At 41.0% G+C, this 18,062-nt stretch overlaps 1 protein-coding gene across 11 annotated transcripts in view; it reads right to left on the bottom strand.

The window, feature by feature from the left end:
• The window catches only part of RAD51B (RAD51 paralog B), a 314,446-nt gene that overhangs the window by 191,376 nt on the left and 105,008 nt on the right, over positions 1-18,062 (bottom strand). For all 11 annotated transcript variants that reach the window (XR_014545846.1, XR_014545847.1, XM_083605395.1 and 8 more), the window contains exon 8: positions 5,581-5,677. Coding sequence is in view for 9 of the 11 variants with exons in the window: in XM_083605395.1 (XP_083461521.1) it covers positions 5,581-5,677 (97 nt within the window). In the remaining 2 variants the exon portion in view is untranslated. The remainder of the gene's footprint in view (positions 1-5,580; positions 5,678-18,062) is intronic.

Below are 18,062 nucleotides of genomic sequence, written 5' to 3'. Positions count from 1 at the left end.
TGCCCATCAAAATGCTGATGGAGCCTAACCCTTTATATTTTATCTGAAACTAGGTCTTGTGATCTTGGTGCTGTACTCATTGTATGCTTGGCTACAATGACAGATTATTGGATATAGACAAATTTATGGAAGCTAAATGCAAACATAAATGAAGTAAAGATGGTTGCCATGCCTTGTAACTGGAAGAGAGGTGAAGAGGTACCTACTATGGGTGAGTCTGAGTGCCCCCTAATCACTGAGGTTCACAGATTGGATCCAGCACTATGTCTGAAACATGGTAAAGAATGCTTTTCAGCAACTTCAGAGTTAGAAGGCTTTTAACCGTTTCCTCCTGATTCAGGTCTTATGACTGGCATGTATGCCTTTTAAACACCAAATTAAAATGCTCTAATGGAGCATTGGTACACAGCTGCAGCTAGGGAAGTAAAGCTATGACTCATCATCACCTGACGGTTCCTGGAAGGCTATCACCAGAGTGCATGGGGGACTGCGTTTATCCATGCGATAAAACATCTTTTATCTATTAAGCACAAACCAGTTTGAGCTTTGCAAGCCTCAAATCAAATTTTGGGGGTGGGGAGCTGATTCAAGTACAAACAGGACATAAGGATTGCCTTGCTGAATCAGAACAAGGACCTATTAAGTACAGTGGTACCTCGGGTTACATACACTTCAGGTTACATACGCTTCAGGTTACACACTCTGCTAACCCAGAAATAGTGCTTCAGGTTAAGAACTTTGCTTCAGGATAAGAACAGAAATCGGGCTTCGGCGGCGTGGCTGCAGCAGGAGGCCCCATTAGCTAAAGTGGTGCTTCAGGTTAAGCACAGTTTCAGGTTAAGAATGGACCTCCAGAACGAATTAAGTACTTAACCCGAGGTACCACTGTACAGCATATTCTTATTCCAGCAGGACTTTTTTCTTCTTTTTTATTTAAACTTTTAACTTAAACATGTTCAAAACAATACAAGAATGAAGCAGCACAAATCAGCAACCGTGCAATATAGTACTACCCAAGAGGATAATGTGAACAAATCACAGACAAGTAATCACAATGAAAGGAAGTAGGAAGTGTCCTGACCTGTGTATCGGCAATGGGTAGGGTTGGGGAATACAGCAAGCATACATGCATTCATACCATAACAATATACAGAATGAATATAACTACAAAGACTTCCAAATAAAATCACATTTCAGTGGAATGTGCCAACCATGTGTTTGCTTTGTCATATATGTCATGAAGAGCCACCAGGTGGCCTGTCCTTCAACAGGTTCCTTGGCAGCTTATAAAAAGTTAGTATTAACAGCTTTCATAGCATGCACACTAATTAAATCAAATCTCAAGTTTCACTTCTGTTTTTCATAACACTGTTTTAAGTAGCAGTTACAGGACCATGTTCAATACAGGGACAAACTTGTAGAAGGAACAATGGGTAATTCATTAATTGGCAGTGTTGAGGCTACAGCATGTTCTAAGAAGAGTTGCAACCTGCTTCCATCTTTTTCAGTCCAAAAAAGCTGAAACCATTGACAGATGCCTTGAATAATGTGGGAGCACCACCTTCTCTACTGAAGGCCAAGCTGTCTAGAGAGTGACTCCGTGAACTCCAAAAACATTTGGACTTAATTCCTTCTTGTCACACATCTCTACATTCTTAATGGCGTGTTTCTAGGTATGCATATGTAAGACTTATTTGAAATGTGATCGTCCTCCTAGATATCCAGTGTATCTATAGACCTTCAATTACTGTTAATTGTTAATTACTGTTTTTCCATCTAATGCATCAGCATAAATCCCTACTAACATTAAAGCAGTTGAATTGTAGGGGAAAACAAATTATAGATACTGGGTGGCTGTACAGTGCTGCAGCAAAATGAAATCCAATACCCCATCCATTAGCAGAAACAGAGTGTTGTCAGTTTAGACTACTCAAAGTGATAACCAAAACCAGATATTTATTACCACTCCAATGCATTTAATCTCATGAAACTAATTCCAGTGGATTTGTGGCTACAAAGGCTGTCTAATCATTTATGACTTGTTTAAAACTTTCTAGCAAAATTGGATATTTGATAAATTATGAATCTTTTAGAGCATACCCCCAATGATGCACAGAGGCTATTGCTATCATCAAAAGAAACTTGCAATTGATTTGAAGACTTTGTGCCTATAACAATGAAGAGAAAAACTCAGCAACTGTCAAAATGTGATTATTCCCTCAAGTACCTATAAGTTTCTAACACGCTGGAACACGTTATGCTTGAGATGCTTGTTTAAAGAACTGATCACAACCAAGCAAATGCTCAGTTCTTTGTGCTCAGCACTTTCGTTAAACTTAGTACATGTTACCGTAGCTCAGGGATGTAGAATTCAAGTGTGAACAATTTTTTTACTAACACATGAGGGTTGTGCCACTACTTTTACCAAAGAAAAGTCTTTTTCTTTCAGTTTTTTTATTTCTTTAAACCATTCTGTTAGTCCCCTTTTCTCTCAGCACCCCACAACATAATTTATCTTCTTTCTGCATACCCTGCCTCCTTTTCTCACTGCACCTTACAGTGTGCATGCTCTCCCTCGCTGCTTTTTGCAGTAATGGGGAAATGCACTAGAATGTATGGCATAACAACTTATTGATACAGTGCTATGTAGCCTCCCCGTAAACAAATCACAATGGATGCTCAATAGAGTTGAAGTCTTTTAACCTTGCTGCAAACCTTTTGCAAACAAATCAGGATGAATACTCAATCAGGTCACTGCAAGTGACATTTTTATACAACCCTCCCCCCAACCGAAAGAAAGGGTGTGTGTTACCCATGTCTTTTTTATGGTTTGCTTATCCACAGGTCTCTCTACAGCTGCATTCATATTATTCCCCTCTTTTTCTCCTTCCTTTTGTTTATTTCATTCTCTCTCTCTCTGTGTTTCTTTCCCTCCCTTCCACACACACCCAATCTCCACTCTTGCTGGAGTTCAACAGCACCAGCACACTCTACTAGCGAGTCATACAATGAGGCAGTGTGTCTTGGGTTCAGCTGACCATTTCAGTGATCTGCTGCCTGATTTTCACAGCAGGGACAGAAGAGAGCTTAAAGATAATAAATGCCTACTTTCCTCCCTATCCAGTAAGGCTAGAGTATGTTTCTGGATGTAAAATAAGAAAGCAGTTCTGGTTTCACTTTGCCATGTTATGAACTGCATGGGGCTTATATGGGAGGAAGGATAGCATAGAAACACTACCACCACCACCACCATTAATACTACTACTACTACTACTACTACTACTACTAATATGCTGCAATTAAGGGGTGGTTTTTTGTTGGTTTCTTTGGCTGGTGATATGTGCACCACTGCCACAGCCTCTCATCTTGCTTAGCTCAGCTCCAAGGCACAAAAACTCATCCAATGCAGGGTCCTCACAGAAAGGACGAAAAAGCTACTAAAGTGGAAACAGCAGAAGCTATACATTGACCTGAACACAGAAGTTCAAGAAGCAATTTGTCCCAAACTAACTCTAGTCTATTGAACAGCCCAAATTCCTGTGCCAAAGCGAGCCTTGTTGAATTCAGTGAATCACTGAGGTTCACTTATCAAAGCGCTAAAAGAGATGTGTAGCTATAATATCACCATGTAAAGCTCTTGAGACGAAAAGAGAATGATTTATAGGCCCTGGCAGTGCTTTTTTTTCTGGGGGTACTCAAGTGTACGCAGAACCAGCAATTTTTCCTAGAAGAAAAGCGCTGGTTAAATGTGTGGCACTAACTGTAACAACTTCATGTGAGTACAGGCGCCTTTTTTCTAGAGGAAAAGCACTGGGCCCAGGAGAGAGGCAAACTGTAAAGCTAGCATCCCTTCAGCCTTCACAAGGGCACCTTTATTGCGTAAATTACTACATCTCTATGTTGCAATGACATTCCAGGAAAAGGTAAATTGTCACTCCACTTGCGTATGACCAAAGTCTTTATCCCACATGAAAGAAAAGAAAATTGAACACAGTCTAAAACTAGATCTAGCCAACATGAACATAACAAATCCGACTTTTATAGGTAAACATTTGAGGGTGGCAGCTGGTCAGAAGAAGTCTGGGCAAATTGTTTTCCTAGTTTCTTTTGAAGATGTGTGAAACCCATTCTGGTTCCCTTATACTGAATTAAACTTGTTGCACATTTTAGTCCTGCAACCGGTCTTTCTATTTAAATAGCATCAGAGCCTGCGGAATGAAAGAGTACCCTCATCACCCTCAGCCTGTTATAGACATATTCTCCCAAATCAAGACAGAATTGATTTTGACATTGTTTTAATACCTATATTATCCCTATAACTCGACACATTACAGAACAGCAAGTATATTTGCCGCTGGGTGTACCTATGGCAGGGAGCCATGCCCAGTCCCAGCTCCCTAGCACACATCTCTGCGTAATACCTGCATTTACAAACATGGATTTTTCATACACATGCAATACACTTTACCGTATGCACACAATATAATATGCAAAGTCACCCTTGCTTTCAAACTATGTCCATATATGGAAGGTATATGCAGTTCCTAGTACAATGTTGGAGCCTGCTAGCAGGTACTCAATCGCAATGTAGAAAACAGCATACTAGTAGCAGAATTTTCTAATTGCTTTTAGGAAGTTTTTCTATTTAGTAGTAAGTAATGCATAATATATATTCATACTTTCTGCCATCAGGTTTCTATTGAATTCCTTGTCAATATTACTAGAGCACAACTTTCAACTATTTCTCTGTGAAACTGTTTCCTAATGCGAGTTGCAAGATGCATCGTTTGAATGAATAGATCACAGATAAGGTAAAGGACTCAGAAAATTGCTTTTAATTCTGTCACAGACTCTTGTAATTTCACTTTGCCCCAGTTCTACAATAGGCATGCTGTAAGGGTAAAAGCTATAAAAGACTTAAGATAGTAAATAATTTGATACTATAGTGATAGGTGCACATGGTTAGATGGAAGATAGTGAACCAATTGCATCATTTCCATATCCTTATCTGATGCAGCTTTTTAACAAAATTAGGCTGTGTTACATCACACACAAGTTTCTACAGCATAATGAAGTATTTAGGTCTGCACTGTGCTATACAATATGTGAAACAAAATCATTGCAGAAACATGAGTATTTATTCTTTATCCGACAGAGCCAACTTGCTCTTCTACTGAGTAGCTGATAATTACGGCCATTGCCTCGTGTTCCTGTATCACATTAGATCAGCAGAATGATCCAACTATTCCCTCAACTACCTTGCCTCTAACAGTGATGGGAAGGTTCTGTAATTCACCAGGTTGGTAAGTACATAGCAATGTTTTGAAGCATGCTACCATACAAAATGTGGGGTAAACAAACCCTTCTAAGGTTCCAGCATGCAGATCAATACCATTTACTGGTCTTAAAGAATGAAACTCTAAAAGTTGTTTCAAAGGGGCTTTGAATTCTAGCTACATCTTACACTAGGTCAAATAACCATATTTGTATTGCCCCTTAAATATGAAAAAGAGACTTACGAGTAGTAGTGGAAATTTGTGTCAGGGTCAAGTTTCAACTGTAATAAAAAGGGTTGCTTACCTTCAGACAGAGAGAAGTCATCAGCTGGAGACAGCAGGTCTGCCTGTACAGCAAGGCCATCGCTCAGCCACGTGGTAATCTGATTCGTCAAGATAACCTGCAAACAGACATGGAGAAGGAAAAAGTATTAGAATTACAAGAAGAATATACAGTGGTAGCTCAGAGAAGAATTGGAATGTATATAGGCAGACAGGCAACCCTCAACACCCACCCTAATTTTCAACCACTTCAATTCCTTCCTAGAAATGTTGGATCAACTATAGTAGCATCATAATAGACTGCTGCAGAAAGCAAATCCTTTCAAGCAATCTTTTCAGATTACTTATGGGCTTCACATTACACCTCATATCTCCCAGGTACGAGAAAGGGATGCCTTTGTTGAAAAGGAGTAATGGTACAGAGAAAACAAGTATGTAGGAGCCAGGATGGGAAGTGATGAGTGTTTAGGGCCCGGTTGGTGCGGGTGTGCATAAAATTCAAAAAAGCGAATAAGAAGGCAGTTTAAGAGCCAGATGGGTATATACAATGAGGATCCTGGAATATCTGTTAAGCTTATAATATAGGGTGATGCATGACTTCAAAAAAATCAGACAGATTTAGTAAATGCGACAAACTGAATTGGGCCACCTCATCATTTCAAGTGTATGCTGTATAGAGCCAGTGAGGTAAGATGACATTGCTAGTCCCAGTCAGTCTGGGCTAAAAAAAATAAAAATAAAATACCATGGAAACAAAATATTACCAGAGCTATCCCATTTTTGTTGATCAATGTTAGAGCACCTATTTTGTATGCAAAATGTCAAAGGCCCCTGTTATCTCTAGGTAGGGCAGGGAAAGCCTCCTGTCAAAGCTTGGAGAGAACTGCTGGTCAGTGTAGACATCACTGAGACAGATGAATCAATGGTCTGGCTTGGTGTAAGAATTGCTACCATGATAGTCTGGAGCACCAAATATTTCCATGTTGTCTATCCAAGAGAGTGATTCTGTCAGGATCTATCAGGATTCAGGTTAGAAGCCTTCTGATCTATTATGCACTGGGGTCCCATTTGCTGTTATGCACTACAGATAGAGCAAGAAGGTAGAGTATTGTTTTCTACATGGCTCCAGCACATAGCTGTCAACTTTTCCCTTTTCTTGCGAGGAATCCTATTCGGAATAAGGGAATTTCCCTTTAAAAAAGGGAAACATTGACAAGCTATGCTCCAGCACCTCACCACCAGTTTCCTCTTGAGCAATCCTGGCTATAAAATGAATAGTATAACTAATTCTAGCTCACGCCTGAGCCTTTGCCTGGGCAAAAAAAACCAGACTTTATTCTGAACATGACTTCATAGTTGTACATCTGTATTTCTGCCAGGCTTACTTGTCCCTCCTATAGCTTCCCATCTGACTGATCCTCTATCAGGTTGCCACCTTCTTAGCATGCCTGTACCAGCCTACATGCTTGATCCAACCCCTGCTTCTGCGGTAGGTAGTGTACAGAGATGGAATAAAGAACAGTTCACTATGTTATGTGTCTGCAATGTTGCAGGCTGATCATCCTTTTGGTGTTGAGGAGGCAAGATACCTTGCTTTATTTAAAGAGATCAAACAGCGACACACACATATTATAAATTTGTAAGGCTGTTGTCATGCTGCAGTTTCCTTGACTACCAATAGGTGATCAGGGAAACTCCAGCGTAGTGACAGAATAGCAGGCAGGCAGACGAGAAGCAAGCAGTATAAGTGACAGGCAGCCCAGGTGAAATGGCAGACTGAAGCACCCCTCTCCTCCCATTAAACATCACTGGAGCGGCATTTGGAGGATAGGTGGTGCTTTACAGAATGGTTTGCCAACCTGCTCTCTGAAGCACCTCACACAGGTCACTTTGGGATGTGTATTTGTTTATCAACAATGCTGAACTTAGAGCTACCCTGACTGCTACCACTGAATCTACTGAATGATTGCCCGTTTTTGTTACCATGAGATGAACCACCTCTGCTAGCTGAAGTGGCTAATTGGATAATGTACCACCAACAACAATTAAATTGAACATAATGCAATTCACGAGTTTGATGGGATAATACAGGCATGTTATATGTAAACATCAGAGCCCCATAGGCTAACCAAGGAAAGAAAAAAGGGCAAGAGTAGATTGGTATTGGGGGATGAACAGGAAGTTCAAAGCCCAACCAGAACTTCAAAGCCCTAATTTTACCAAACCTTCCCTGCACAACAATATATTAAACATGGGCTAAGATGGTGATCTCCATTAAGTGTACAATATAGCCTTTTACACTCTCAGAACATCTTTTCTTTTGTTTAGACCAGTGATGGCCAAACTTGGCCCTCCAGCTGTTTTGGGACTACAATTCCCACCATCCCTGACCATTGGTCCTCTTAGCTAGGGATGATGGGAGTTGTAGTCACAAAAACAGCTGAAGGGCCAAGTTTGGCCATCACTGGTTTAGACTCTAATGTAAACCCTTTAAGTCTAGAGTTGCCACAGATATCCGAAATCCAAACTGCATTTCACCACAAATTTTCAAGTTTACCTAAAAAAATCCACTACAGATTTCTCTGGGTTCCTGAAGGTCTCCAAATGAGCTATGCTTCATGATGTATTTGTGCAATAGTGAAGCAATGCTTAGAAGCTGCTCCTGCTTGACACAATTGAGGTAATTTGCACCATCCACACTAAGTTGGAGGTCATGGAAAAAAGGGCCTGGTTCATGCCCTACATTTACAGGCTTCACAAAAGGCTTCTTTCCATATTACAGGCTTCATACTGTATTACAGTGTGGTATGCTGGTTTGACAGCCACGGATAGGAAGTCCCTACAGAGGGTGGTGAATACAGCACATATCATGGGCTGTCCTCTGAGTTTGCCAGATGACAGCAGGAGACTGCTGCCTCAGAGACCAAGGAAAATTCTTAGGGCCGACTCACACCCCGCCCAGCACCTCTTTAATCTCCTACCTTCAGGCAGGAGATACAGAAGTATAGTCAGCTGCACCAACAGTTTTTATCCGTGGGCTGTTGGACTGCTGAATGAAAGAAAAAAAATAGTGGTGCAATTGACTTCCAACAAGCACAAAGAGTGTGAACAAGACTGAGTGTATGGGGGGGGCTCATTTAATTTCACTGCACACCGGTGGTGTAGTGACAATAAAGGCTTCTTCTTCTTCTTCTTAAAAGCCAGTGAGTGTGCTTGTCCCAAACCCCAGCGTACTCTGAGGTAAGTCCCGATAGTGCTCACAGTCCCGAGGGCAACGCTAGAGATGAGTCAGATGCTCAAATACAGCTTCAGGTCCAATGCAACGAGAAAGGTTCTAAGTCAACCCAAAAGACCAGGTTCCTGTCTCTGAAAAAGATCCAGGGTTGGAATCCTAGTCAGTCGCAAAATCAAAGTCCATTGGAGTTCCCAAAACAACCAAACCGTGGACCATCAGTGGTGAAAGTTCAGCAAACAAAGAGTTGCTACCTTGCTTCCCTTTTATTCCTGCCAATCTTGTTTGATGCACCTGAGCTTGTTCCAGCTGAGTAGCTGTATCTCTCCTCTTAATGAAGCACGTGATCCTCACCTGTCTTGAGCCTAATCAAGCTAAGTGGCCACAAACCTCCTCCCAGACTTAACAAATCCCATGATCTTCACCTGATCAACTAGTAAGCTGGGCTGTGGTCTCTCGCCTGCCTCAGTCTCTTAAAGTGCACTTCCTGCAGAGTCCTCATGGCTCACGAGGAGACCCTCCCTGGAGCCCAAAGAGAATGTCAGTGAAGGTGGGGGGAAGCCCCAAAGACACTGGAGGTACAGCAGGGCTTTGTTTATGCTGCTCAGCCTCCCTGCCTAACAGCAGACACTTTCTCACATGTTCTCCAGCCTCCTGCCAGCACCAGAACTTGAATTCTAGTTGTGGGTATTTTGGGTGTGGATTGAAGAGAAAGTGGCAGAGTTCACGTTTAAAGGGTGTTTAGAGGGTCTCCCCACTCTACACGATTTCATTTATGCGCTCAGGAGCCTGGAACGTAACCCCCGTGTAAGAGGAGTCACCTATTCACCTATTCCATATTCACATTGGTTTAATGGGATTAGGACCACAGCAGATTCAGCATCAAAGCAGTCTCCACTGACAGCAGTATGCCAGTTCCAGATTCAAAATCCTAATGCAGAGCCAAAGAAGACGGAAATGTTAAGTAACATCCAACAGAAACAGATGTGAAGAAGAGGAATAGGACATATTTGAGATTAATGTACATGTCTGTGCACACTTACACATTATGGCATGGTATAAAGTTTTTATTGGCAGATATTTGCACTGACTACATTATTCACAAATGTCAAAAGAACCCATGAGTGATGTGGTCATCCCACATTTGCTCCACTATAAACATTGCACTATGTCATTGTGTGCTTTTTGTGTTCAGTGCCTTTCTGTGTTCAGTAGGTTGTTTGTTTGTTTGTTTTTTGAAAGCACACTACAAAATCAACAATTTAAAGTGCCTAACATAAGACACCAATATACAACTGCATTGGTTTAAACACACACTTTGTGTAAATCTGTAGTCCCTGGCATTTCAAGAAGAAAGGTGTCCCAGAAACTGATTTATGACTGCTTCTACAGAAAGGAATAAGCAAGCTATTTTTGCAATGCATTTTCTCAAATACATCTTCTGCCCTCCCCAGGACCACACTGAAACTACTAAATATTACTCTGTCATCCTTGTAAAACTAGTTGAGTAAATAAGGCATTTTCTGTAAACTTGTGGTCTCAACCTCCTTGTTGGTTTATTGCAAAATTAAAGGGAACATAGTACAGAACCATCAATCAGTAACCAGCAAAGGTACAGAGGCTTTGGAATGCATCGGAATTAAGGGGAAGGGGGAAACCTCACATGAAATGGCTATTATGAGAACAGGGCAAAATTCCCCATTTCACATGTAGCAGCATTTAGGAAAACACTAATTAAAGGCTTCCCATTGAGATGGGAGAGTTAGTACAAAACACTTAGATGACTCCAAAATGGCTTTCCCCTACATTAGTGCATGTTTCTTGCTGTTTTTAGTGCACTCCAGCAACACAGTAGAGATAATGAGGTAAAAGCAGCAGTCATTTTCATATGGCCAGGACAGTTACTCAGCATGTTGCAGAGGAATTGTTTTTTATTTTTATTTTATTTTCTATTAATCTTCTCTAGGGCAGCAACTTAATTCCTATTTGGCAGAAGGGATTGTGCATCTCAAAACCCTTAGCTATGAGTTTCTCCAGCCCAGAAATGTCAGCGCACTTAGCAAGCAGTGCTGCTGTGTTCTATGACCTGCTGATAATTAGTTGAACGAACAATGCCTGAAGTCTATCCTTTGGTGAAGAAGCAACTGCATACAGTATTGCTAAGAACACCAGGAAACCATTTACCAACTCATCATGAGAAGGACATCATAGCGATGCACTTGATATGTTGAGCTGGGGCAATGGCCAGTATGCGAGCGCAGGGAGAGCAGCTGTGTTCAGCCTTGCACCTGCTGCACATGACAGGCAGGGGTTACTGACAACACATAACTTAAGACTAGACATTGGATTAGCAACTTCCTTTGGCTCTGGGCTCTCTACAGGTAAAATCTGCTCCATGAGCATTAATAACAGCTTGCCACACATGGTTGAACAGTTGCCCATTACCTCATCCAGGCTTACAGTAAATCACTGTGATATTAGCACCTTTCAAAAGAATTGGTGGTCTTTAGGTTCAAGGTAATAGTTCAACCCTACAACATCAGACTTTCAGACAAAAGAACATATCCAATTGCTATAATCACAGAAATAACACTGTCAGCATTAGAGCTCCTCCTTGCCAGTGTCACTGGAGTTGGGAGTTTTCTGTAGAAGATGGGTGCTAGAGGAACTGTTCAGAGCCTCACAACAATCTCCAGTGTTCTCAGAAGTGTTGGCCAAAATGGAAAAAGGAATATTTTATTCACTTCCAAAACAATGCAATTCAAAAGGCTTTGTCTCACTCAAATTAGCCCATTACTTCTCTAGCTGTCATTCATCTATATTTACACCCACTAATCCCCAGGTAGTTGACAGGGAAGCATGTGATTGCTTTTCCAGCATATGGTAAACCACAAACCTTGAAATTCACCAGACAAGTCATAATGTCCACATTTCCATATTCTTGTGAGATGCTACTAGATTTTCTCAGTTTGGACAGGATAATAGCACTGAAGCAATTATATTCCATAGCACATAAACAATTCACATAAATAATACTGCATCCTAATAACAAAACCTCATCCTGAGCAGACCACTTATTAGAACACTAAACTCTAGCACCTTTGATTGAAAACTCAGGGTTCATAAAATTGTGGAAAAGTTGCACCCACATTGACTAAATATGGCAATTCCACAATATAGTTTAATAAGGAAGTAGAAGTACACTGGACCCACTTCCAAGTCCAGCAGCATGCATAGGCCAAGATTAGCTCCAGACACAAAATCTGCATAGCCAAATTCAACACGTGAGTGCAAGAATTACAAACATATAGGTTTGGGGTTTTTTAATGCATACTTCCCAAACTTTCGTTTTACTGCTGAACTGCCACATTTAAGTGTAAGAAGATGCCATACAGGTGGTATTATTATTATTATTATTATTATTATTATTATTATTATTATTATTATATTTTATTTATTTATTTATTTATTTATTTATTTTTAAAACAAAAAAAATTTTTCCTTCCAGTAGCACCTTAAAGACCAACTAAGTTAGTTCTTGGTATGAGCTTTCGTGTGCATGCACACTTCTTCAGCTTTCGTGTGCATGCACACGAAAGCTCATACCAAGAACTAACTTAGTTGGTCTTTAAGGTGCTACTGGAAGGAATTTTTTTTTTTGTTTTGACTATGGCAGACCAACACGGCTACCTATCTGTAACTTATTTATTTTTATATGTCTTGCAAGCATGGGAGTATGCTTGCTGGGATGATTCAAGTACAGTGGTACCTCCGGTTGCGGATGGGATCCATTCCGGAGCTCTGGTTGGATCCCGAGGTTTCCGCAACCGGAGGTGCCTGTTCTGCGCATGTGCATGGCATGATAGAGCGCTTCTGCACATGCGCGAGCAGTGAAGCCCGGAAAAATACTTCTGGGTTTGCCACTTTCGCAACCCGAAGTTTACGTTACCCGAGGGTGGCGTATGCCGAGGTTCTACTGTATTATAATGGGAGAAGTGCTGCAATGCCCACATGACTCACTTGGCTTTCAACTGTATCAGTATTGAAAATGTAGGTTGCCAGTAAAGTAGCTAAATTTGCCTGTGGCACATGGGCATGAAGTCACATAAGTAGCTAACTACTTGAATAAGCCCACCTCAGCAGGATTGAGACAGGAAAACAACATCAACTTCATTCCTTCCAATTTTTAAAATAATCCAGTCACTTGAAAGAAACACAATATATTTGGGGGGGGGGGGCAGCTATTGACTGCCAGTCTCTCGTTTTCCTTTAAAATGGCTACTAGCATGTTAGGATAATGATCATGCCTACCCACATGAGATTACAAAAAAGAAACATCAATCCACTCACACCATCTAAATTGTGTGATTGGTTCCACAATTAATTGTTGCAGAGCTTTTGTGGACAACCTTCTGTTTGGGACCAGAGTTGCTGTTTTCCTCAATTGGTTGGGCTTTTCACTTCTATGGCCCAAGAGATGAAGCAATTGTCTACCCAAGACTTCAGCCCAAATTTTCCCTTCCTACCAACTCTTCTTTTTCTGCAGCTACTTTGTCACCAAATAAAAAGTGTGGGGAACTTCTGGGGCTTTGATAAAGAGCCTCCTGGTTTGTACAGCCAAACCTCATGTTACGTTTGCTTCATGTTACGTTTCTTCAGGTTGCGTCCCGCGGCGACCTGGAAGTACCAGAAAGGGTTACTTCCGGGTTTCGCTGCTCGCGCATGTGCAGACGCGCAAAATGATGTCACGCACATGCACAGAAGCGGCAAATCGCCACCCGTGCATGCGCAGACACGCTGCTGCGGGTTGTGTTCTTTTCATGTTGCGAACGGGCCTCCGGAACGGATCCCATTCGCAACCAGAGGTACCACTGTACACTGATGCCCTACAATGTGAGCTACTTGAGGACACTGAAGGTGCTCTATGATACAAGCATGGGCCCATTCACCAAGCAGTTCATTGGTTCTCCCAGACCTACCTATAAATGCTTCAAGCTGACTAAGATCTTGCTTGCATAGTTCCTTAGTCTTGCTCCAGGTCTCTTCCAGCCTGTTGCCTGCCTGTCTTCTAACTTGCAAGTATTCTAATCCATTTGTCCCCCCCTTCTGTCTGCTTCCTACCTGCATACTTATCTGAGCATATCCCTAAGGACTTATCTGAGCATATCCCTAATGTTTAATTCATACTCTTGTCGGCAACAGATTTTGTCCTTCATGTTGCATACCTGGTCTCAACCCTGCTAAGTCTTGCACTCCCTGTATCCCTGGTTCCCTATGGCACAGAACTGACAGAAGGCAGCTTCTGAAACAACTTCCCTAACAAGGGCAATTGAAGAAGGCACACCAGATGACAAAGACAAGGAAAGGGCTGGGGGGGGGGATTAAACACCAGTGCAAACTGGCCTCTGCATTTAGTTCTGCATTAGAGAGGGAAAATACCACATTATGCAATTCGCTTTTAAGCGTTTTCTGGGAAGTGCAGAGACTGGATGCAAGTCTGTGCCAAAGGCTTAAAAATAATCACAAGAAATTAATAAGAGTTCTACAACAAGCAGGGAAAACACAAAACAACACAAAAAAATGTGCTGCTCCCAAGCAGCTACATGTCTTCAAATTGAAACTACCACCACCCAGAAATAGCCGCAGGGTATTGCCTTTCCTCCTCTATGAGCAAGGAACGCAGCCAACACAAATGTAACCTTCAAAACCTACCCTCCTGCCCCCCGTGTTGTTCTACTCCACCAAAAAATGGTCTACGTGCCTTGAGGGACTGCTTCATATCCAAACAGCCCATGCATTTGCAGCCTGTACAAACCTGTTTGCAGAGACATGCGCAAGACATCCCCAAAGGCCAGGGCGGATCAGATTGCCTTGCCTCTTCCACATCCTGCCAGACTCCCAGGGCTTAGGGGTTAGTTTCAACATGCTTTTCCTATCCTCTAGAAAGTTGTGAATAAAAGCACAGATTTCTGAATGGAGATTCTCCATCCAAAAATGTGAACTATCTAAAGTAGAATGGACAGTCTGTATAGAGCAAATCTGTACTGTACTTGGTTGGTCAAGATACTCTTCATTTAGAAGATGCAAATGTTTTATTGGTAAATTACACAGGGTGTTGTTTTTTCACTACAGACAGCTTGAGGTGGGAGGAAGCTATTTTGCACACAGTCTCCTGAATAGGTGTGCTTATGTTAGAAAACCAAACAGTTCACAATGCTATTGGACTGCTGCATTCTATAGCTCTGTATTCCTAGTCTAGTGTTGATTGCTGGAAGACTTTAAACTGTGGACAATTTGTGGCCCTCAAATGGTTAAGATGTGGGCCGTACCGTAAGGTTGTACAATAGTAACTGTGTCATATGAAACAATGTGTAGGTACATTTTATGGCAGGAATCCACCTCTAAATGTAGCACGTATGCACATACCTAAAGAATTGGGGGGGGTGTCATAACACACACACACACACCCCGCATACAAGCTTTGCAGAAATGCACTGTAAAACCATGAAACATCACATCTGATTAATTCTTACCAATTATATGTTTTGAATTGATGTTTGTCTGTTTGCTATGCATTTGGGCACCTCTTAAGATACAGTAACCAAGCTTTGTATGATGGTTCCTAAGATCAAGAAGCAAGCTTTCGCCTACGTTCCAGTGCAACTGAACACCATTTTAAATCAAGACAGCCGACTACCATCTTGATTCTAAACAAATTTTGCATAATGATTCCTGACATCAAGATTTTCATCTATGACAGGATGGAAATGGACGCCATTTTCAAATTAAGATGGCAGATAGAATCATTCAAAACTGCATTAGTTTTAACCACGGATTTCAAAATTGCTGAATACATTCTTATTTAGACATGCCTACCCATATGTTTAGAAAGTTTGCATGGCTACTGTTCAGAAATCCACAAGTCCCACTCTCCTTCCCTATGTCAAAGAAGAAGAGAGAGCTTACACCAAAATACCTGCCCAAACAGGGGGGGGAGAGAACAGAGATAGCGCCTGCCTAATACAGGCAGCTCCCCATTTATGTGGGAGTTACAATCCAATGCACCACACGTGCTGGTGAAATTGTGTATAATTGAAAAAGACTGCAAGCGCCCCACTCCACCCTTTTTGTGATGTTTCAGTGATGTCTTTATGACATTTCTGGGTCACTTCTGGGTTTGACCCGATGCACGTATACACAGTCGTGCACCTATTGGAAGCTTGTAAATGGGGGACTGCTGTATTCTAGAGGAGAGGATTCTAAAGGGTAGATGCCACAATAACAAAGGACTAATTCCTAAAGGCAGAGTGCAGTGATCAATGGTATATAAAGAGCGATGTGATCTTTCTGCGCAAATAGTATGTGCATAATTTTAAAAAGTCTAATAGAGTCCAGAATACATATTTAAAGAAAAGCTAACACTTAATACTTTATGTCTGATGAAACTCCATGGCACAATTTTTTAAGTTTGTAAAACATAGTGTAAATGTAAAAGATTTTTCACTGTAGTGAAAGCAGCCATTTGCAAACTTTAACTTCACCTGCAATTACAGATACACCGTAATGCTCACTACAAGTTATATTTTTGTGGTGCTTTATATGGCCTTAAATAGTAATTTATTGTGCACATGACATGTAGCTTGTAAATTATTCTGGGGAAATAAATTCTTTAAAAGCTGTATACAGACAGATAGCAAAGCAAACACACAAAATTTGGATGGTTCTTAACAAACTAGAGAGGCCATGTATATACATTATATATAAAAAACAAACTTGTATGAAAGAGATTGTCTTACTGGTTACGCTAGTTTGAGGTTTATGGCATTAGCTTGACTCATATGGCCCTTTTCTAGATAAATTACTTCAGTTAGCTGTTCATGGTTTTCCAAAGCCAACAAGGCCTTGTCATATTTTAAAATAAATCCTAATTAACTTGTTTAGCAAGGAGGCTAGCTCATGTTGTTCCATTTCCAAACTTCACTGAAGCACAAGTGGGAAACACCCCACAAAGAAAGAGTCCAATGAGAACGTAAGAGCCCTGCTGTATCAAACCAAAGGCCCATCTAGTTTAGCATCCTGTTCTTCCAGCGGCCAGCCAGATGCCAATGGGAAATCCATACACAGAACATAAGCACAATTGCTTCAGGATTCTCAGCACAGGGTATAAAGAGACAAACTGATTCTGATACTGGGGCTAATGGGTAGTCATAATGATTAATAGTCTGCATATTTTGTAATAGAGCTTCATTAACTCTAAAAGTTAGGAAAGTTACCAGGATGTCTCTCTTTTCCTAATCTTGATGCTGTTTTTGCTTCAATTTGAACAGCTGTTTCTATACAGTATAGAAAAGTTATTTAGTTTCTCACATTATGTGGTGTACTGAGGTGGCCACATGAAAGATGCCTTGAAACATAAATGGGGCATAAAAAAACTACAGATCACATAGTTACTTGACAGATGTTTCTTTTCTGGTGTGTGTGTGTGTATGTGTGTGTGTGTTTTGTAAGTAGGCAACAAAGCTGGAGTGTCTTTACCAGCTTCAATTGGCTGCCCAGATGCAATGCTATCTGTACAGGGATAATCTACTTTCAAAAATCTATGTTCTGGTAACTTTTATGTTAGGACTGTTGCAATGCCTTTAAAGAGAGTTCAAAACTATAGCCACTGCAGAATTCAGTGGTCAGATTACTGAGACCAGAAGATCTGAGCATATTGCACTGATTCTCACCCAACTGCACTGGCTACCAATCAATTTCTGGGCTCAAATGAAAGTGCACAGGACCCCAATACCTCAAGGACTGCTTCTCCCCACAAGAAACAGCCCAAACACTGCAGTCTTCATCAAAGGCACTAGTTTTTCTGCTATACTGCAAAACACAACATATGCCTCTATCTATGCTGTTTTTCAAAGATCAGCCAAACATGTATCAACTAGAAAACAGTTTGGCATTTTTAAAATTAATAAGGCAAAATCCCCTTAGCTATTGGCTTTTGCCCAGGATTATGATGGAGATCTTATAAACTATATTTTACTTGACATCTTGCCCATAAAGATTTCCACAATTTAATTTCTGAGTAAGTTTCTCCCGTCATAAGGGCATTGACAATTTCACTTACATGCAACAAGGGGGTTTGTTCCCATGTTACTGGTATCAGCTTTCATATGAAAACAGAGAGACTTGCTATTTCCATCTATGCAATAATTGCTTTTTCTTAGAATGCCTCCAAATCATCCTAGACTTATAAGAAAGTCGCTGCTTTTGCCTTTCTT

This window comes from Podarcis filfolensis, assembly GCF_964270895.1.
Source record: "Podarcis filfolensis genome assembly, chromosome: 1".
NCBI lineage: Eukaryota > Metazoa > Chordata > Lepidosauria > Squamata > Lacertidae > Podarcis > Podarcis filfolensis.
This window is presented reverse-complemented; position numbering and strand designations above follow the sequence as displayed.